General features: G+C 44.7%; 1 protein-coding gene across 3 annotated transcripts in view; it reads right to left on the bottom strand.

The window, feature by feature from the left end:
* Nucleotides 1-23,442, bottom strand: part of CNTNAP2 (contactin associated protein 2) — a 3,301,953-nt gene that overhangs the window by 2,503,863 nt on the left and 774,648 nt on the right. For all 3 annotated transcript variants that reach the window (XM_069648309.1, XM_069648308.1, XM_069648310.1), the window contains exon 2: nucleotides 17,576-17,686. In XM_069648309.1, the coding sequence (XP_069504410.1) occupies nucleotides 17,576-17,686 (111 nt within the window). The remainder of the gene's footprint in view (nucleotides 1-17,575; nucleotides 17,687-23,442) is intronic.

Genomic DNA, 23,442 nt, shown 5'->3' with positions numbered 1-23,442 from the left:
AGGGGACACTTGGGTGGACCCACACTGCCAATTCACGTGCAGGACTCCCCGCGAACTGCACTGGATACACTACCCCGCTCTAACAGCAAAATCGCCTGTGAAACTTCACGCGCACCACCGAAATACACGTACCCCACTCGCACAGGGCCAATCGCATGTGACACTTCCCGCGAACCCCAGTAATACACGTACCCCGCTCGCACAGGGCGAATCGTGTGTGACACTTCCCGCGAACCCAAGTAATACACGTACCCCGCTTGCACAGGGACAATCGCGTGTGAAACTTCCTGCAAACCCCAGTGATACACGTACCCTGGTCGCACAGGGCCAATCGCGTGTGACACTTCCCGCGAACCCCAGTAATACATGTACCCCCCTCGCACAGGGCCAATCGCGTGTGAAACGTCCCACAAACCCCAGTAATACACGTACCCCGCTCGCACAGGGCCAACCGCGTGTGAAACTTCCCGTGAACCCCATTAATACACGTACCCTGCTCGCACAGGGCCAATCGCGTGTGACACTTCCCGCGAACCCCAGTGATACACGTACCCCACTCGCACAGGGACAATCACGTGTGAAACTTCCCGCGAACCCCATTGATACACGTACCCCACTCGCACAGGACCACTCGCGTGTGACACTTCCCGTGAACCCCAGTAATACATGTACCCCACTCGCACAGGGCCAATCGCGTGTGAAACTTCCCGCGAACCCCAGTAATACACGTACCCCACTCGCACAGGGCCAATCACGTGTGACACTTCCCGCGAACCCCATTAATACACGTACCCCACTCGCACAGGGCCAATCGCGTGTGAAACTTCCTGCGAACCCCAGTAATACACGTACCCCGCTCGCACGGGCCAATCGCATGTGAGACTGCCCACGCAGCGGGGTAAGTGTTTTCGGAGGGGTGCGTGGGGAGTTTTACAGGCATTTTCGAGGTTGTGAGCCTGTGCGCCATGTACGGGATTTGTGCGCTGTACATGGCGCACAGGGAGGGGTTGGTGGCGTAACTGGCGCTGCTGCAGGGTCGATGCGCCACTCTGCACCATGGCTGGTTTTGGATGTTAAAATCCATGAATATGCTGTGCGCGGAAATGGATTTTAGCGCACGTGGCTGGTGCAGAAAGTCACACGCGCACACTGTGCGCCAGCCGCGTGCGCCACTTGTGCACTGAATTCTATGAATTACCCCATTAATTTCTTCATCTGTTTCTGTGGCATACGTTTCTTCACCTTGAGCCAAGATGTCACTTATCCTATTGCTTTCTTGATGCCTTATAGAATATCCACATCCTTTGAGCACTGCATCTTTTCTTGTACTTCATCTTCAGCTCCATATGACATATACTTGGCAATGTTAGTAAAACCACCTTTCATCCTTGCCGTTTATTGGTTTTACTTCTTCAGGGATCTAAATCAGATGGCCATCATGTATTTTTGTATGCAGATAAGGTTTTCTCAATGGGTACCTTGGCTCCCAGATTTTCTTAGGTACCGGCCCTTTCACTGGCACTGGACTGAGTCCATATTCTGCTCTTTGTTGATTTAGCTGTTCTGTATACATGACATAATTTGGTTTCCAGCATACAGGTAAAAGGGGTGGGTTTATTGAGGTGGAGGTACTTGGCTCATTCTCTACAGCTTTGAAACACTTGCTTTGTGCATAGGCACTTTACAAATAAACAATACCATACCAACCAGTGTGGCAACTAAATAATGACCCATCTCTCTTGCAAAAATAGATCCAAAAATGCTAACACAAATCTGGGCAGGCAAGGTAGCTGCAGTGAGGAAGGAAGCCCAACATGGAGATCAGGCAGGATATGCACTTCACCAGAGAGATACAGACACCATCAGGTTGGTTCTGGGTGCCATTTTCAGCATCTATTTCCAAGCCGTCAATAATGTTCACTAGCAATAACTTTCAGAAGGTGCTGCTGCAGGCAAACTTTAGTTGCAGCTTCTATAACTGGGTTAAAATGCCTTTGCAAGCTGGCAACAATAGATATAATTCAGATTTACAAAGGAACAAAACAAAGCTGCTTATTGTCCGCCTTGTTATTGAATATTACTCTAGTACCCCATGTGAATGAGGATGCCAGGCTGCAAAGGGAAGAGGTTAAATTCCTATTGCATGCCAAAGAAAATACCCTGAAGGTGAGCTAACAGTGTTAATCAAGGATTTGGGTGAGCTATCATGCTACAAGATCAACTGGGTCAAACCTGCAATCTTCCCCATCAGCAGGATGGTACACAGGAAAGATTATGCATAGTGTATTTTCAATGGTGGTTCAGAGAATTGAAAAATATGGGAATTTATAGCACAAGGAGCAAACATCTACAGGGAAATGGAAACAATGGGAGACGACATTGCTAGGTGGAATTAACTGGACCACTTTCTGTGGGCCAACATTAACACAAAATAAATGGATCAGCTGCCAACAATATTTTACATGATTCAACAGCTGTGCACCCTGTATACTAGCAGAATACAAACAGATGGCAAAAATCTTAACCACATGTCTCTGGCATCCTGAACATAAACATTTCCTTTGTGCCTTACTATATTAGAGGCTTTTGATTCCCTGATATCAGAATGAATCACCAATTTTTCTCATCCTGTTTCACAACCACCTTTGGATCTTAAGGAATTAAGAGAAATGCCCCAGATAGGTGAAAATTAAAATGTACTGAGTGCACCCTGGCATTCTGCTAGCGACTGTAACACAATATATCTAGGTCACTTTCACCATGTGCAGGAATATGTGTTTCTCTGCAAACACTTGTATAAGCTTGTTACTAGGGAATTAGTTCACTTGTTTACTATTATACTTTCTATATGGGATGCTTGGCTAGTGAAATGCCAGACTTGGTGCAATGCCAAGCACACTGAGTTTTCACATTAGTTATACTGATCACCAAATAAACAGATCACTGAATATTAAACCACACACAGTTTCTATGATTCTGTCCTGAGGCACTTTATAATCTTTCTGCAGACTAGGACAAAAAAACACATGAAGAAATATCAGCATTACATGTTCATTGGACACATGTAAAACACAGGAAGAAAAACATAAATGAGCTTAGCAGAAAATATGGCTTACACAATCTGTCAGTGCGTTCATATTTTAAGTTACTTTGGCATCAGCTCGCTTGGCATCCCCCACCCCAGACAATGATTTTTCCTTTGACCTTCAGCAAAATTAGCTACTTCCTAGAGAACTTGGCAGAATATATGCATACTTTTTATACATAATCTTGGAGGTGTGAATGATAAACTTCAGCAGTGCTGTAAACCCCCCCTTTCCAACAAGTTGTCATTTGTGCACAGGCAAAAGAGAAGTAAATGGTTCATGACATAAATAGAATAAACCAGGGGTTGCACTAATTAATTGTTTCAGCTTTTTTTCTTTCTACACCTTTACTCACCAATTTCAGCCTGCAAATTCTGCCTGCAAGGCTGGATGCCCTTCGTCTCACAAGCACTCTCTCACTCTCTTTCTCTCGCTCTCAGCTGCCTGCAGGGATACAGCCAGGTCTTCTAACAGCCGACTCCCTCCTCTCTGCAAGCTTGCCGTCTCACAGCACAGCTCAGATCCAATTTATTTATTTTTTCTCCTCCTTCCTTTCTTCCTCTACTCGGTCCTTTTCTGGCCATCCCTTTTCTTTTCTCATCCTATAGCTTGCAAGCTCTCCTCCTTTCACCTCCCCCTGCCTATATTTTCATAAAGATCCATATTGTTTCCCCACCCATTTTCATGCATTCTGTTGTCATGTCATCAGTCAATCATCACCTCCCCTTTTAGCCAACACCCCAGTAACTTTCCAAAACCTTTCTGATTTTCCACAGTGACCTGAACTTTGTATAGCACTTTTCTCCAGCCCGGATGAAATATACAACATGCCATCCTAACATCCTTTCTGGCTTTCCTGTCCGAACAAAGGAGCAGTTTTTTACAAGACACATTCTGCTGCCTCATTGTGCTCTGCCTCAAACGTCCGCAAAGCACACTGCTGTGCAGCTTTCTGTCATGTGCTACTCCCGTATGCCATCTTGGCGAATATGGAGTCATTGGCGGCTACACCGCCATTAGGTTGTTCCGTCCTTCCTTCCTCACTTCCTGTATTTACATTCTAGTCTTTTCTGCTTTCCTTTTCTTGCTTTGCATATAGCCCCGCTCACTTTCCGGCTCGGTACGTTGCAACCCATTGCTTTTCGGCTCTGGGTTATGCGCTAGTGCCTCTGTGTGCTTTCTGCCTTCACTGCTTTTGTTAGCCTTTTGCATTTTGCCTTTTCGGCGCCTTTCCCTTTCAAGGCTCTCGTCCCGTGCTATTCCTCTCAGTTTCTTTCTTCACGGGACTCCTCCCGCTCCGTTTGTTTTTACCTTCTCTTCGTTTCCACCCTGTTTTTTCCCTCTGTCCGGTTTCGGCTGAGGTCTTCTCTTTCGGCTCTGGCTATTCTCGTTCACTCTCTCTCTTCATTTTGCCTGTCTTCCCTTTCGGTCCTTCTTCCTTTTCTTTTTCCCCTTCTTCTGTCGGAGTACCGCGGTGCACCATCCTGTATCAGACTTTTGTTGGATCTTCTCCGGAGTGACCGGTCTTCATTCCCAACAGAACTACTTCTTCTAAAGACTTCAATCTTTTCGGATGCTGGCTCGATTTTGCCTTCCAGTTTGGAAGGAAATGTGAGCAACTGTGCTCATACCGGACCTGCTACTTACATGCTATTCCTATACTGGATAAGGAACACTGGCTGTTTACATCGTCTCACACATTGTAGAGATTTGTCCAACCGTCTAATCCTCTTCCAACAAGGGATTACCTTATATCAACAAGGAGAGAGTTTTTTTTAGCCACTGGCTTTTTTCCTCTTGCGGGCACTCTTGGAAGGGGATCGATCCTCTGTCCACCTGTTCCATCAGGGTGACAGAGTAGCTTCTATCCGAGGGAAGCCATATCTCTTCTGTAAAAAGAAACAAAAAGATTGCAGAAAGAAGGGCTGAATCAGAAATACACACCCGAACACTCAGGTGAGGAGGAGGGGGACCTGAAGTTGGATAACAGACAAGTTAAGAGGGGTGAATCTGACACTTTTTATTTCCTAGGCTGCAGCAGGTCTATGGCCTACACAAACCGCTCTCATCTGAGTGTAATTTGTAATGTCAATAGGATTATAATTGGTTATTGTTAGTCATATTAGTATTTAGTAATGTTAAGATCGTTAGCACCCTACACTACCCTATGCTATGCTATGCTATGCTCAGTCCCGAATCACCCCCTCTTTAGTTTACCCTCAGTGCCTCACATCAGTCCCAAGTCACACCTAACACATGCTGCAACATTAGCATAATTTGTGCATGATGCACATTACCCCTAGTGATGTAAGTGGCACTGCTGAAAAGAGTGCACAGTTGAAATGTGTGCACTAATTACCCCAACACGACTCAAACAAACAAACAAAACTGTACACCACAAACAAAAGCACTGGGAAGCATGTCCTCCATGCAGCAAACTTACAGGCATTATACCATGAGGAAAAACATAGACATTAAAACAACCTACAATACTATTCCATTAACCCACCCCTCCTCCCCACCTTGAAAAAGGCCCAAAACCCTGGATGATACGAAGAACATCTATCACCAAGGAGCTGATCTCAATGAAATGGAAGACAAGGCACTCAAAGAAGATCTAACAGTGGACTGTGGAAACAGACACAGTGGCACAAGTAGACAATATGGGATTCAGGCTACAATGGAGAAAGGAAAACGGATGAAATCTGGAGAACATTTTTAGACCTATATGCCTAATGACAAGGATGGAGTGGACCATATCTAACTGTTCACATTCTGCTTATCTTTGTAAATGTTCCTTCCACCTTGCCTGCTTACATTCACTCTTGCTTCTTCCCAATTTCCCTTCCTTCCGTGGCTCCAGACATTCCCATCTTACCTTCTGCACCGTCCACCCACAATTTAAATGGAAACAGACACATGCTCAACCATTGGGAAAAAGTTCTCAATGCCATTATACATGGAAATTATATATTAAGCAGGGAAATGTTATTCACACGTTTTGCATGATTATGTGTCCAAAAAGCAGGACCCTTGTTTCTTCCCAACTGTTTTGCCCTGTAGACATAGGGGTAATGCAGGACTAGATTCATTTCATACATCCTCTTGCCATGAATGGAGTTTAACATGGCAGAGTCTCTTGCTTTTTATCTATGTAAAAGATATGTCCAGCTCTGCGTGTGATTTTGTTTGTTGATCATTGATCGTGTGACTACGATCTGATGAAGAAGTCTCTGGGACTTTGAAACCTCATGCATCTGACATATCAGAGTACTACTTTCAATCAGCTGAATGAAAGGTATCAAAACTTGAGTTAGTACCTAACATATTAGTGTGTGCAGCAGTCTTTTTATTATGTTGTTCTAGTAATTTTGAATTCCCTGACATTGATTTGAAGGCCTGTGGCAGACATTAAGCATGATACCTATAAGTTGGAAATCAGCTGAGCTAGTGTGGGCATGTACATGTTAATAGGTAGCAGGGTTAATACTGAAACTTGCTAGCCCCGCATAACACAATCCAAGTCAATTAAAGTGTTTTTTGACTCCTTAGCTGTTGACATCCTTCATACAGAAAGGAATGTATCCAGATCTAAGCAAAGCCAGATACTAGGATACTTAGATACATCAAAGAGCATTTGAGTAATGGTGTCTCCTCCAATGAAGCCAGTTGTAGGCTCTCCTGAATTTCCACAACTGCAACGAGTGCTACTGCTGGTCAAGCTAAATCCTGATTGGCAATCTTGAAGATGAATAGATTCAAGAATGTTTTGTATTTACATAATGTTCTCTCTCGCTCAGTGTCTCATTCAAGCTGCAAGGTTTGTGCACTGCCCCTTGGAAGACTCCTCTAGCCCCAGGGAGTACTGTCTCATCGAATGCTAATTTGCTCTCCACCAGCAGTCCTCTGGTTTACAGTCCATTTCCATCATAATGCAGAGGTCAGAATTTAACTATCTGCTGGTTGCTTTAGTTTGCATTTCTGAATCCCCTTTAGAATTGCTGGTACCACATTTAGGGACACATACGTTTTGCAGTAATTGAAGTAGACTAACCGCCAGAGGCCTTTACCATTACCACCACATGGCCCTGCACATTTACTGTAGGGTCACATGTGGAATAACAGCAGTGTTAATCCCCATTTTGCAGTCCATAGGACTCTCTGGGTATTTTGTCAGATTTACTATGAACAGTAATTTGGTTACAGAAATAGAATGTTTTTTAGAGGTAAAGTGGAAGATTTAGACCAGCATGTGGCTGGAGGCAAATCGCCCACTTCGCCTTCGATCTCAGAGCTCGGCTTTATGGGAAGGCGTTGCTAATTCCAGTAAAGCCATTTTACTGCCATGTTTTCCCCATTCCGAAAAAAACTCATAATGAGGACCTTAGTATACTAGAGAAGTTAGAGAACACAAACCACTAGCTTGGTTCTTTATTCAGGTCCACATTTTGCAATGCCCGCATAGAATTCCAGGAAGGTGGAAGTAAGAAGAATTTGAGAGAAACATGCTCCGATGGGACTTGAGACCTGCAGGGAAGTGGAGGATCACATCAGATGGTGATAAATGTATGGCAGATTCTGGCGGTTATCAGTTCCATTATGTGACTTTCTCTATTTATTTATTTATTGGTTATTGAAGCAGACCCGGGAATCGAACCTGTGTTGCTCCGAATCATCTTGCTTCTAAGGCGAGAGTAATGCCCCTGAGCTATCCTCCCAAGAAGAATGTATACATCTGGGAAAGCTGAGTGTCTGGATGTTCCCCACAACTCAATTGTTGCCTGTTGTCTCTTTCCCTTCACTAAAGGGAGAGCTGCAGCACAGGCAGGTTGTAGATCTGATGTTTATGTTGAATCAAAGTTTCATATTTTGGAGGATATATCGGTTTTCTGATGCTCCTTTCTTTTTAAAGACGTGTTTTTTGAGATATGTGCCACCATTAATAATCCAAAACAAGATATACTAAAGGTTCTCAAATTCTTTTCACAGCTTCTTTCAGACTATTTAGCAAAAACAGCCTTTGAGGTCTGCTATATGCTCTTTCAGATGATAAACTGATATGTGCACAAGCTCTATTGAAGTTCGTGTGAGAGGGTTTGTCATTTTTACTAATAAAAAGAATTGTATGATTGCATGTGTTGTCTACATTCTTTGGGATCATGATAGCAAGTTTTGATCAACTGCAAATGGATCTCTAATCGGAACCTATAATCCACTGGCTCACAGTTCTCAGTTGACATCATCCTGGGAAACATACCACATTCTAAAAGTTGCCCAAACACCCTGAACACTAAGGGCACTGAGGCCTATGAGTGAAGTGAGAAAGGAGGTGGCGAGGCTGTGAAAGAAGACACGGTAACAGTCACCGAAACCTTTTGGCAGGTCAAAGCTCTGCTACAGTCCTAGGGTTCTTCAATAGTACGGGACATGAAATGAGCCCGTAACATATCACATTGCAACTCTCAGTCGAATGCGCTAGCGATTGCTTCTACTGATCTTCATACCACCCAAGTGACCACCTAGAACTTCAATGTTCACCAAACCCACTGGACTGTTACGATTGAAGGGAGTAGGACTGCTGCAAGAGGCAAGATAACAGTATAGGTCATCATTTGCTAGAGTTTTCTGAAAAGAAGCCCAAACACCTCAAAGCGGAATGGCGATAGTCTTAAAAAATATGTCCATATTCCTTGAAAGTAGAACAATAATCTTTGGACAATTTGATGGTACACATATTTACTAACGATGGTTACAATTTCCCTTCATGATAAAATAACATAATATGCATTTGTAGAGCGTACGATGAACTTGAGAGGGGTATATTGGCGCTGTAGAGATATAACAGATGTTTGTTGTTGGCCAACTCAATGGTACTCATTTTATAAACTTCAGGAGGATGAAGGGATGAGCGAACTCTAGTTTGGAAAAAGACCTAAGAGTTCATATCTGAGAAAAAAGAGGCAGGAAGACAAAGTCATGTTTCTCTTTCGTGAAATAATATTATTCTAAGAAATGAGGCGTGTGCAAGGCCACTGAATATGATGTATAAAAAGTGAGTATAAAAAGGTAATGAAGGAAATTGCGTCTAATGAATTCCAATAATGCACTCGCCCACCGTACAGCATCCTGTATTTGTTAATTGTAAGAGTCAAGGAACAAAGGAAGCCCATTTGGAAGACAAAGTAGATTTTTTCATATTATCTTGCCTCCTTTTCATGCAGAGAAGTACAAAAACAAATTGCCGTAAAAAGCAAAGTGGAATCTAAGTGCGGCATGGTACATTAGCCCACCTAGGTTCAATGAGCACACTCATGAGCTGTACTGCCTTAATGCGCTGCATGTGGAAAAAAACGCAAGTAATGTACCTACTCCAAATGGCGCGTGCCTTCATTTTCAGTCCCAAGGCAGTCTCTCTTCAGATTGCTTAAAAAGGCCCGTACTCACTGCGCATGAATTGGGATGCTGTGCATCCAGATTTTGGGAGTTATTTGCAATAGCTAAGATGTATTTTATAATTGAGAAACGTGCACTTTAGTTGTGACGAATCAGACGGAGAGCATCTGGCTTAAAAGCATGACATCTTTGCGTGCATCTTGAAAAATGCTCAAATGTAATGTGACATATGGGAAAGCATGGCATATGTAATCAGCAATCAGTGTTCTGATGAGCAACACATGATCTTTCACTCCCAGCACATCTCTACATGTCTAACTAGGGCTGGCAGCAAGAAACCCAATCTACAGGCTGAAAAAACAATTTCAGAAATTAGCGCCTGTTTTCAGGAGTGTACAATAATGATCAGTGGGGGATCTGAAAATAGAAGGGGCGCAAAGGCAAAAGCAATTTACTTTATCTCGAACGTAAGGCAGAAGACGGAATTAGTGTCCGGGCTCTTTCTCTCTCAATTCCTGACGCAGCAGACAGTTCCCTCCACACTCGCCATTCACTCCCCCAATGCATCAAATCAATAGAATAGTGGGCGCCATTTTACGCTGACTGCACCGCTCCATTAGATCAAGGCTCTGATACAAAAGGACGTCAGACTAGAGTTAAGTCAGCATAGGTGCATCAAGCAGGAGAGTTTTGGTCATTTCATTTTGATGAAAATAAAAAAAGTTTATCATTGGGAATACCTTCCAAAAGAGTCTGTAGATCAAAATAAAAATGATGCGGTTTGCAATTGGTGTGAATTTAAAATGATGCCTCACTTTTGAGGGCTGTGATTATGCATGTATTTGGTAAGTGTTCCCTAACTAGTTTTAAGCATGAAGATGGCATCTTTGAAGAAGTGAGATTAGGGAACCAGATATCAGAAAGAGCGAGTTCCCCATCTCTGTTCTGTGTCCATTGTGTGCCCGCATCTATTCTGTGCCCTTCGACAACTGTATGCTCCCAAACCATATTGTCCTCAATCATGATCTCCGAGCTACTCGTGAACCTCCCCTGACTGACAAACATTGAGACACACCCTGCCCCTCAACCACTCTGAGCCCTGAAAAGTTGCCTATTGGAGATCTGTGTCTCTGGTCTATGTCCCTGGTCTGTACCAATCTTTCTTTCTTAGGGGGAGTTATGTGCAGCATAAGGTTTGCGGACAAATTAAGACTACAGACATGACGGGAGAGAAAGATGGACAAGAAGAGTCAGGATTAGAGTTTTAGAAAAAACATGCAATTTTAGGATTTTGTATAGGTAGGGGTGTTGTATAGCTGCAAGGTTGAGAAACCAAGGAGAAATTAATGAAGGTATTGCACGAGCCGTTGAAGATAACCATGATTTGTGGTGCTGGAGAGGCTGTTGTGCGGAGGTCAAGAAGTGCAAACATAACCGATAAGCAGACATAACACGTATTTCAGTTGTATCAGAATTTGCAGAAGTACTGTAGTTGCCAGCAGCATTCTCAAACATTGTTTTACCAGCAAAAATGCACTTCTGGATACAACTCAGCGATATTTTACAGAGAAATAGATTTTGTTACTGTAATCAAGTGAGGTGCTCAATTTTTGACGATCCTTTGGTGTTTCTCGCATCCATTCAATTCTAGCGTTGCTTGAACGCGTCATTGCTCCATTTAATCAATCGCAGGTGTCCTCACGTGAACTCCTCTCTGCTGCCTGTCACACTTAATGCTTTTAAGATTTCCTTGCAAGGCTCACTAAATTCCAGATACCTACATGTTCTGACAGGCGGCGGCGTGACACCAGCCATTCCCTGAGATTTGCCGAGCATACGCTGCTACTGAATCCACTTCCTTATTATGTTTCAAGCTTCCATTGACTGGAATAGGCGTTCAGTTCCACAACCACAAGAAATGTGGGCCTTTGACTGTTAATTATTATAGAAAACCAAAGTTAGGCTAACTGAAACAATCGATCACATTAATGGCTGTGGCACTGACTTGGGAACCAAAGCTACACATTTCATATAAATGCAAGACTAAAGATCTGTTACTGTAGTGCGAGCCTCTTGGGCTATCATACTGGGAAATGGACATATTACAACCCCAGAGATCCGCTTGCAAGCCTAGAATTGAGGATTGGACCACGAACATGATGTCCACGGCATTTCTACAAACAGTGAGTCTACAGAGAGGAGTAGCTACAGGATGATGCACTCCATTTAAAGTTTAGGTCTTACTATAACTCTGTGTTTAGCCACAAATATAAGCCTGCATTGTATTGGCATGTGTTCCCTACATTATTGACACCAATAATCTCATTTGCTCACTTTCGTAGAAGTCCTTCTTAACAAATACCAGTTAAATTGCCAAAAATGTCAATCCTTTGTTATGAATAAAGAAAGATGTGTGCAGTGAAGAATGGAACCAGCATGGTCAAGGTGTCAGAGCAAGTTCTCAAAGTGGGGGAATGGCTAGAGGAAGCTCTGTGACGAGGTCTCAGCCCTGCCCACTGGCCATCACACCAGAAGGCAGAGTCATCCGCGGATTAGAAGAGCATGCTGCAAACTAAAGCCGCAATCAGCCTGATGGACACTCTCCCACCAGCCCAGTTATTTGCATTGTGAGGAGACTGCTTTTCTCAGCCTTGTGTTGCCTCAGGCAGTGATCCGTCAGCTGAGGACTGATAGTAGCTGAGGACTGATAGTAGCTGGGTACTGATAGTAGCTGAAAAATGACAGCAGCTGAGGATTGACAAAAGCTGACCTCCTCCCGCCCCCCTGTCTCCCAGAGCTCGAACAACCCCAGGGGATCCCTTCTACTGATGAGGCCCGATGAGGTCATATCATGAATTACCTGTGGGCTCGTGCAGAAGTGATGAGACATAGCAATTCAGCTTAGACTGTGGGTCCTGGGACAGGACCACACCTCAGTTACATATGGTTAATCCCCTTCTGGATTGACAGAGCAGGCTGAGAGTGATGAAATGCAAGACTTCCTAGAGCAATCGCCAATGGGTATTATTGAAACAAAACTGTTCCATCCATCAGTCTTCCATGCTGCAAAGTACCATGGGTATATCCAAAAATCGGTTCCAAGACTGCCTTGCCTACAATCCTAAAATGCACCTTTCCGATGACGTCCATGGAGGCCAAAACATGCCTGCGGTTGTGTGCAGTGGTTACCGTTAATTTTAATGTATTCAAAGCTTTCAGAATCGGGAATGGATCCTGCGGTGTATAGTGAGGGGAGACAGAACACTTCCTCTATTGACATCAGGTTCCATGACTTGGGGCTTCATGTCAGGTAAGTGGGTTTGTGAAAGGTGGGGAATGAAGAACGACAGTTTAGGGGAAGGGAGTGGGCAATTATTGTATGCAATGGAGGTCCCCTCTGCTGAAAACAGTAGAGAGCACTGACAAACTTTGGCGTACGGATGCAGGCCAGCGGGAAACAGAGGGGCCAGGGGGAGGCAGCTGGCAGAACTATGCGGCATAAGACCCCGATTCTCTACCCCCAGTAAGTGCTGATGCTATTTTGGGTGCATAGAGCGTGCATTTTATTTGCATTGCTCATGCAGTTTTAGGGGTATTCTTTAATGGCGTAAACGGATGGGACAGAATTTATTTTGTTTTTTTTAACTGCAGGATCCGGTTGTATACGAATTGACGAATCACAATTGACCTTCTGCACAATTACCGAATTTAAAAGGTCAATTAGGATATATAAGCGGGGGGAGACACCCCGCAACCACCCTCCTAATCCACTTATATTACTTATATTATTAGAAACCCAAAGCAACCCACTATATATATAAAAATAACCAAACAGTCAATTGTACAGAAGGTCAATTAGGACCACTGTCATTTGGTCAATTGTGTCATTCGTTCAATTGTTTTCGAACAATTCGGGTAATACCCAGGAATCCATTAGGAAATACACGGGATGTTGGCACAAGACCGTTTCCTGCCCAATGCTCACCCTGACCAACTTTCCCGGGTGCCTCCCCTATGTGCAAGAGAAAGTTTGCACCCTCCAGTAATGGAAGAAAAATGCACAGAGTAAACTGTCCCCCAGAACAATGCACACGATACTGTTAATACTGTAAGGATTTCGATTAACAAAAGATTTGGGGTGTATAGAATCCATGGAGACAAACGTTTAAAGGTGCAGTTCGAAGTAGAGACAAGTAGAGACCGGGGCTGGATGAAGCCACAGATGAGCAAAACTGGCGGACAGGCGGGAAGATGAGCATTGGGGCAGGGCAGACTCCGGAGGAGCAAGATGGAACAGAAGCGAAGGAAACCACCGACAGGGATTACAACGATCAATAATAGAGAGGTGAAAACAGGACTGCTTCCCATACGATAATCAATTGAGAAGCAGTGCGAGCAGCAGCCAGATATGGCAGACACCATGTGCCATGCATAAGGTGGAATGATGGGACTTGTGGCCCTGGCACAAGCGTGACTGGTAGTGGGTGCTTGGAGCCAATCCGTAAGTAACAGTAAGTTCCCATTCCCCATTGGGTCCATTGAACCCAATGGGGTTGGAGACACTATTACAGCCAGCAGTAAGTGTGCTGGCAGTAATAGCACCGGAAATGGGCAAACATGGGTGCTAAGGGGACATTTTTATCTCCAGCAAAAAGCTGGAGGTAAAACTCCCACTTAGAGCCCGATTCATGATTGGCTCAATCCTTAGGTGCGGTGGTAAAAGCATTACCGCTGCATTTAAGGGCAAAGGCCCAACTCCTGATGAGGCCCTAAGAGAGGTCCCAAATTCCTGGAAGTCATCGATTATAATTCCCATCTTCAAGAACGCAAAAAGGGGCGATCCGGGTAACTGCCACCCTTTTGGATGTTTTAGAAAAATGATTTGCCTCTCTTATTCTAGTGCAGTTGGAAAAGTGGGTTACGATTTCGAAACAGATGGGATTCATGAAAGGAGTGGGGAGAGGATTCAATCTGTTCTTAACATTTTGAAAAGCAGAGCCCTGAGAGACCGTTCAACTCTTTATCTTGCGTTCATTGATCTGGCACAGGCATTTGATATCGTGGATAGAGTACTTTTATGAGATAAAAGTCAGGTTGGCGATGCCCGACAGATGTATTGCAAGCCATTCAAGCCCTGTATACTACAACTTTCCTAAGAGTTATATTAAATCTATTAGGGCATTTGAGCATTAGAGACAAATTAAGGCCTGAAACAGGGCTGCCCCAGGCATTTCAACCTATTAATTTCAGACCTGGTAGATAACTTGGAAAGAGCTCAATCCTTTCCTCCAAGATCAATGGAAACACAGTGGGCTGGGTTCTATACGCAGAAAACCGTGTTGCCATTGACCAAACCCCTATTGGCCATCAATGTAAACTGAACCAGCTTCAGAACTATGTCAAATGCAACGGCTTGATTAGAAATGTGGCTGAATCTAGAATAATTACACTCCAATCTTCAAGAGATAAAAGGAGAGTGAATAATAACTGGTACTTGAATCACGAGATAATGGGAATGTCTGATTTGTTTACTTACTTGGGATCTTGTATACATTTCTCCTTGAATGACAAGGCTATGTAGTTAGAATTAAGAGTAAAAGAAAACAACCTAGCAGCTCAGGGGGCAACCCTACATATGAAATATGGTGGCAGAAAGTATCTCCCATATTGACTTATGGAGCTGAAGCCTCTTTCTGTATTTCCCATTACATATTGCCTAAATTGGAGGGCATATTCTGGAGAAGAGTATTGGGTCTTCCGAATGGGGTGCCTGTTGGGTCTCCTATCCCCGTATGCCATGGTGGTTTGGAAGTCCCTGGCTGTATTTCGCAAAAGTATAATAAACAACATCCCAGTAGTATTTCCCATATTTAAAGCTCCGCCTTATTGGGGCGATGAGTGGATCTTGGAACAGTGGAAGAAGCCTAAGTGTATATTAAGGGGGCTCGATACATTGGAGGTGGAATTGGTGTCAGATCGGAGGGCTGTAAAGCAGAAGCTGTGGCAAAGGGACTGGATTCAAGCACAGGATGAAAGGAAAAGATACACGATTCTACCCCATTAATACTGAAGTGAGGGCTCACAACATGGCTCCCGGATACTTTTCCATGTAGCTACTTCCGCAGCCAGTTGATGCCATTGCAAAGGATCCTGCTTCCAATGAATGAAAGACGGGCTACTCAAATGAAAGAAAGGGTGCAAGATACTTCTTGTAGATGGTGTAAGAAAAATGGGGAGATCGAAACGTTAAACACATTTTTCTCTTTTGCACAGAATTAACAGATTTGAGAACTCGCCATTTAGGGAAAATAATAGCAATGGCAACTAGTTTTACGGTTGAGGAATGGTGGTTTTTGCTTTAAATGGATGACAACCTTAGTTTAGTTTTTAGTGTAATAAGATTGTAGATACAGTTTTTTAAAAAAAGCTATAGTCCATCAAGCTATTGCAAAATGAAATACAAGTGATTATTAATTCAAGCATGTTTTATGTTTTTTTACCTTGGATGAATGTATTGTTTTGTGCTGTGTTTTGACAAAAATTGCATTCATGAATAGAAACTCGTTTTTGGTAATATGTAATGTGTCTTAGAGAGACCAACGGTTTATAATAAGCCAAACACCTTTATAAAATAAAATAATATAAAAGTTATCCCCACAGAGTAAACTCTCTAACCTGCATGTTCTGTGTACTTACTTGCCTTACAGGTGTGGGTTAGTAGTGGTTTATTGTACACGTAAGGTACATTTCTTTCATGTGTATCGATATTTCTATTATTTAGTACATACCATAATAGTTGTTGGAATGCGTTTGTGGCTGACTCGCATCATTGGTCCGCATCACCGGAGTGTTTAGCCTGCCCTCTGCATACTATACCAAAATGGAGGCAAATGAAGTGTAGAATTCAGGTTCTATCCATGCTACCTTATGACTGACACACTGCTTGGCCCAGTTGTAGTACCAGGCTGGATCTTGCTCTTGGAACCCCTGGTTCTCTCCTGTACTTCATCTGACTAGTATCGGTTTCATCATAAGATGCACATGTCCCACAAAATGCATGAGTCACACACAGGCAAGAGCAGTGTCAGGAAACAGACATCACAATGGAAATAAATGCAAAATCCATTGAGCATTCATTGAAATCAGGCCCAGAGATGCAACTCAGCAGCAGAGCCAGCACAAGTCAATTCTATCCAGCAGCCCAAGTCACCACCAGCGGAGAGCCACCAGGGCGGGATCAGGTCTGCGCTAAACACATCCATCAGTCACCGTTCTAAAGCAGTGGGCACAAACATGGCTCAAAAGAACGGGCATGTGAGTATATATCTATGATAAGTATAACTCACAAAGTGGCTGACAAAAACTCACACATCAGAGCACACCCTGACCCTGCCAGGACAAGCTCTCCCTAGAAAGACCGGTGGTACTAGGCCTGTCGTTGAGTGGGTCTCGACGTAATTGGTGATTAAACATAATAGAGAAATTCCTATGAGAAGTAACCTCCCATACATAATAACACAAAAGAGATATGATCTAATGCTAACATTCTCTACCATTACCTGTACTGGTGTTTTTAATTGTTTGTGATCGATGTCAATGTGGTCTCTAGATGAGGGAAAGATGTCTTGCTATCCCTATTAGATAGGTGGTACAACACCAGTCTTTTCTAGGGAGAGCTTGCCCTGGCAGGGTCAGGGTGTGCTTCTGAACAGGGACAGTCTTTATGTGTGTTTTTTGACAGCCACTTTGTGAGTTATACTTATCATAGCTATATACTCTCATGCCCGTTCTTTTGTGATAAAATATGCCGACCATAACGGGAGGAATGTAATTCCCGAAATGCAGCGTCAATCCTTGATCCGACCTTGATGCAATTCAATGCAATAATCATCATGTGTGCGTTACAGTGAGTTCTTTTCATGTTATCCTTTCCCAGGCCTTTGCGTGGGCAAAAGGGATGGCACCCAATGCATGCAGCGTGGCTGAATCGCCACATCTCTGCGATACATGTATGTTTTCCTCATTCAGCATGTTGTGTGCCCTTCGTTTCAAGATGGAGAACGTACACACAATCAAGTACTGTGAAGACAGCTTACCTCCTCTTTTATTCAGCTTTGCATACCCCGGAGCATAGATAGGAGACATGATTGATGAGCTGCTAAATGAAGAGTGCGGGAGCCCAGAGACTAATTGCTCGTCACATTTTTCTAAAGAAAAAAAGAAAGAAAACTGTGAAGATTCCTTATTATGTATTGACATTAATCACACATGTAATGGTGCTTTGATGGAGCACAATAACTATAAAGTTAGCGCTGCTTAAAAGAACATTTCAGTTTCTGTACTGCAATAAATGTTGGGAAAAACAGCAAACAGATATAAGGCACTATGGGGGTCATCCCGAGTTGGGCTGTAGCACTTAAATGTAATGTTAACGGTATTATCTCTGCATTTAAAGGCTGACCCTATCACGAGTTGGCCGCTGAATGAGCTGTTTTACCTCCAGCTTATTTCTGGAGGTGAAAATCACAGTTAGCGCCCTGTTTTCAGCGGTATTACGTACGGCTGTATTAGCCCGCAGTATTAGTGCGACAATGCCCCATTGGATCCAATGGGGAAGGGGATTTACTGTTAACGCCCAGCACATGGTCTGGAAGATTCAGTCTAAACCTTCCAGCCATCACCTCTTTGTTTTTGCTTGGTCTGGAAGTAATACCGCCGGACCGTTGGGTGCTAACGCTATTACAGTCAGGCGGTATTACAGCCAGGATACCGCCCAACTCATGATGAGGCCCTCTGTGTCCTGCGTGAGTCGTTAGCCTTGGCCAGTGACTAGCGTCACAGACTGAGGATAAGACATGGGAGGACAATGCATAAGTGCATATGTGATTTCTGATTTTCCCGGCATTCACGAGGGCATATTTTATGACTGATGTGTTCATTAAAGAAGTGTACCTGTAAAAGGATTATTGCTAATCTTCCTTTCCACAGCGCGTGAATAGGTCGATAACTGGGAATGTATTTCAAGTTTGAATGACATGTTGATATGATATGATATATTACTGTTCTCACAGAGTATTAGGCCTAAGCATCTTTCTAACATAATACATATATGGAAATCTCTTAGAATGGTTGTGCATTGCAAATTGAGTATTTGCACAGTCAGCCTTACAGTGATACCAGTCTAAAATTATGTGTGGGAAATGAAATATTAAATGGACCTCATTACAAGTTTGGCGGTGTAGTAAAAAAGTGGGAACTTTGTTCATTGACACTTTTTGGGGCAGTAACAGAATTCTAACCACTTTCGTTAGCCCTGAGGCAGTTGAGTTAGCCCTGAGGCAGTTGATTTAACTCCAGCAAAATACGTAAAGAAATCCACACCTTCAAGGCCCAAAAAAACCAACGGATTTACAGCAGTGGAATTACCACTCGCGGTAAATCCCCAATATTCCCCACGCACTACCAAAAAATTGGGCAAGTACACCACCATTATTCCATTCATAATCCTGCACTAAATTCACAGATTCATGTGTTGCAGCAGCATGGATCGCGTTTGGTGGTAAATCAGTGCAAATGCCACAAAATTATCAACAAACTCATAGTAAAGCGCATTATCTCCAGAGATCCCTTTGACTCCAATGGAGTGAATGAATTGTAGCAACCATTTATTATGACATTGCAATCTAACCCCGTCCGAATCAGTACATATGCTTCAATGTTACAAACACTTTAATCTTAGGATGAGTGCACTGAAAAATGAAATGCACACCAGTACCACTGTGCATTATGTACTTCGTGATTCAAGAAACCTTTTTTGTCAGGCAAATATTTCTCACATATATCTAGACCTGTAGTCATTCGTACATTCCCAAATTGCCCTTTGATTTTATGTAAAACAGGATGGAACTCTTTCTGGTGTTATTTGTCCCCTTGACCTTTCGCATAGGGGTATTGTATTATAGGAGTGTACCAGAGTATCCATCCAGTACATCATTTATTGCCTGCATACACCCTCCCGCATTCCTTGCATGCCCCCACCTGTCATTCAGATGCAGGGAAGGGCAGTCAGCCTATCAGGTAGCTGAAACAGCAGGCGAGAATACAGATTGTACCACCTGCGTTTTCCAGCCACCCAAAGCTCTTCCCTGGGTGGCACCAAGTTGATTGTGGAGAAGCAACAGGGAGCCTCTCCCTGGTGCCTGCCCATGTCCCCATATGCCCCCTGCTCCCAAAAACATAAAATACCCCCCCCCCCACTTACCTGCTGGACTAGAGCTTTGTGCTCCAGTCCCAGGGCTCCTCCCTCCCTCGGCCCCCATAGAAATAGAAAAGGGACTTTTCCTCTGGAGATTAGCGTCATGCAATTCGCCAATAAATAAATATACCATTGACAACCTGGATGTCTCCGACCCTATAGCATCCTGCTTTACATCCTTCCCTACCTTGTTCAACCAACCAGGACCATTTACCATAGCCGCAAATGCCAACCCTCGTTCTATTATCGTTACTCTAGTCCTCACTAGACCAACTTAATCATACACTTGTTCTCATCGTTCCCCTCTCTCTTCCCCCACATAATTATGCCAAACCCCTCTCATACCTAAACTTTACCCTTCTTCCACCTCAGTGCCAAATGTAGCCACAGGCAATCAGTTGCACCTTTCCTGCGGTCACTTTGTCCCAATGCACTCGCTATACTGCCCCACATTTGTCTAACCTGCTCTTTGCTAGGATAGTAACACCTGCCCCCCAAGTAACCTCCCCATACTGTACCACCAACTTGCTCAGAGGCCCTCCAGTACCCCTATATCCCACAACTGCTGCCTCCATTCCCTAATGTGGTTGCCTCCACCATGATCTGTATCCCCCATATCCCCTGTGAGTGTATCAGAACCCAGTACCCTCTGCTCCAAAAACCTTGCATTAAGTAACCCCTGCTGCAAACCCACATTATGCCCCAACTGCCCTTGCTCATTAGACTCCTTGCCTGCCTCCAATCATCCCTCATTCCTTGCCTTCTACCCCACCTGCTCACTCTGCCTCATTCCTTGCTTGTCGCTCCATTCTCCCACCCTACTTCATTCCTTGCCTTTTCCCACCCATACACCCAACCTAATTCCTTTCCTTTTCCCACCCACACACCCAACCTCATTCCTTGCCTTTTCCCACACACCCAACCTCATTCCTTTCCTGCCACCACCCATAAATAAAACATAATGTTTTGCCTAACTCACTCACACACCCAAACTCACTCCTTGAATGCTGACAACCCCCCACCCAACCTCATTAATTGGCAGACCCACGCACCCACCTTAGCTCATTCCTTGACTGCCCCATCCAATCACCCACCCTACACCACTCTTTGCCTGTCCCCATCCCACCCTACCCCACTCATTGTCTTTCCCCACCAACCAATCATACCTCGCTCATTGCCTACCCCCACCACCCAACTATATTCCAGTCAATGTCTTCCCCAGGAGCTCTCCCTACCTAACTACCTACCTAACCCCACCCACATTCCTCTACCCAACACCTGCCTACCACCTCCCACCCTTGATTGCCTACCCACCCAACTTACACTGCACCTGCTCATAAACAACATACCCTAACCCATGCCTGGCTGTCCCTAGCCACTCACCCAACCTCATGTCAACCTACCGCAACCATCCACCTTATCCCACGCTAGACTACACTCACCCACCTCATTCTACACCACACCTGTCTACACCCACACACCCCATCCTACCCTCTGCCTACCTACACCCACCACCGGCACACTACACCTGCTAAGACCCACCGACACAACCCTGTGTGTCCTGACACCAACACTCACCCTACCCAGCGTGCCTGCCTGCACTCACCCCACACCTGCCTACCACCAGACCTACCGAACCCTACAAATGCCAACCCCCAGCCACCCACTCACACTAGATGTCCAGCAACCCTACCTAGAACATCCACCTGCTCTAGCCCTGACCACCCACGTGGGTTACTGCTGTCTGTAGGCTCACCCTTCCCAGATTGTTCCAACCCACTCTCACCACGATCACCATCACAAATCACCATGATCACTAAAACAAGCTCTACCTATAAAGTAATTGTATTACAAGTTCCAAACAGGTCTGCAAATGCTTACCTCCAGGCACATAACGTTGGTGTTAGATATATTTAAACGGTGTTTGTACATTGCACTGAACATACGTTTATTACTAACATATTTTATTACTAGTGTTATGCCTGCAACCACTAACTTGCAGAAATATTTAAAATTAGTGGAAATGTGGAAACAGAGGGCCTCATTACGAGTTGCAGGTAAATCCTCTGATATACCACCTAACTAATTTACAGTTAGCACCACTTGGTACCGTGGATTTACCGCAGGATTACAATTTTTTTTATTTTTTTTTTTTAAATATTTTATTGATTTTATATTTTAGAAAACCAAACAACACACCACACATTACAATGGTTAATTACTTACAAAAACACAAAAGAAAATACGAAAAAACTCCCCCCACCCCCCATCAAGCCAGAGCCGGCTCCCTTGTATCCCCAGTCGGGGCACCGTCAGGTGGAGCATTGTCCGTATGCCCGTCATCCGAGTTCTCAGATTTGTCCAAACCCTGTTGTGGGTTGGTCATAGAGGCCACCAATTGTCGCCAGGCCAGCAAGGGCCCTATTTCCTCCTCGCCCCTTCTAGTGACCGCTTCAAACCATACCACGGATTCCGCCTCCGCCCACCTCACAAGGTCCGCCCACCATAGTTCCACTCTCGGCCTGCTGGCCGATTTCCAGTTCATGGCAATCCTGCGTTTGGCCAGAACATATGCCAGGTCCCTCATCTTGCTCAGGTGCCTAAAGTGTCTGGGCCTGGGAAAGATCCCAAGCATACACGACCAGGCCGATCTCACGTTCAACACCACTCCCCCACCTGCAAGCTTCATCTTGACCTCCTCCCAAAATCTATGCACTTCCGGACAAGCCCAAAACATGTGCAGCAACCCTGCGTCCGCCTCCACACACCAGGGGCATTTTTGAGTGATTGAGCCTCCAAACCGTGCAATCTTCTGGGGAGTCAGGTAGGCCCTGTGAGTAATGTAAAACTGGAGTTGTTGGAACCGTGCATTCCGGGACACTTTTTTATGATACCCCAGGACCCTCTTCCACTGACCATCCGCCATGAGTCCACCCATCTCCTCCTTCCATTCATGCCTCAGTTGGAGCAACTCCTTCCCAGCCTTCGCTCTAAGGAGTTCGTATATCCGTGAAATTTCATGCCCGCCCTCTGAGACATCATACATAGTTTCAAGGGTGGCATCAGGGTCATCTGCCAGTGCCGTCACCGGCCATTTCTCTCTAACTCGTTTCACTAACCTGGCATGGGTGATGTACTGGCCTCTATGCACCCCCGTCTCATCCTGCAACTTTTGGAAGTCCCACACCTCCCCCTCCTGCCATATGTCCCCAAGCGTGGCCAGGCCCACCGGCTCCCAGTGCTTACGGACAGACTGAAGCAGTTGGGAGTCGTTTTCGCACAGGGCCACCAGCGGGACCTGCCGAGATAGCGGTTCTGACTCCCCCATCAATTTCCACGTTCTGTGCCAGACCTCCCATCCCAACCTCAATAGCCGCCCTCTTCCTGTCAGTTTATTCCTTGGTAGCCACACCACTTCTCTCAGGAAGTATGGGGCCGCATCCTTCAGCAGCAACCTAGATTCCGCCGAATCTTCGTCAGACAACCACCTGGCCACATACAACAGCTGCCCGCCAGATAATATAGTTCAAAGTTGGGCAAGCCTATACCCCCCTTCTCGTGCGGGTTCTGGAGCTTCCACAGGGCCACCCTATTCCTGGAGTTACCCCACACGAAGCCCCTACACATGCCATGAAGTCGCCCGAATAGGCTCCTAGGGATCAAATACGGGACGTTCACGAAGAAATGCAGGAGTCTGGGAAGGACCAC

Source organism: Ambystoma mexicanum, chromosome 2q (genome assembly GCF_040938575.1).
Source record: "Ambystoma mexicanum isolate Mex_15411 chromosome 2q, UKY_AmexF1_1, whole genome shotgun sequence".
In the NCBI taxonomy this organism is placed as follows: domain Eukaryota; kingdom Metazoa; phylum Chordata; class Amphibia; order Caudata; family Ambystomatidae; genus Ambystoma; species Ambystoma mexicanum.
This window is presented reverse-complemented; position numbering and strand designations above follow the sequence as displayed.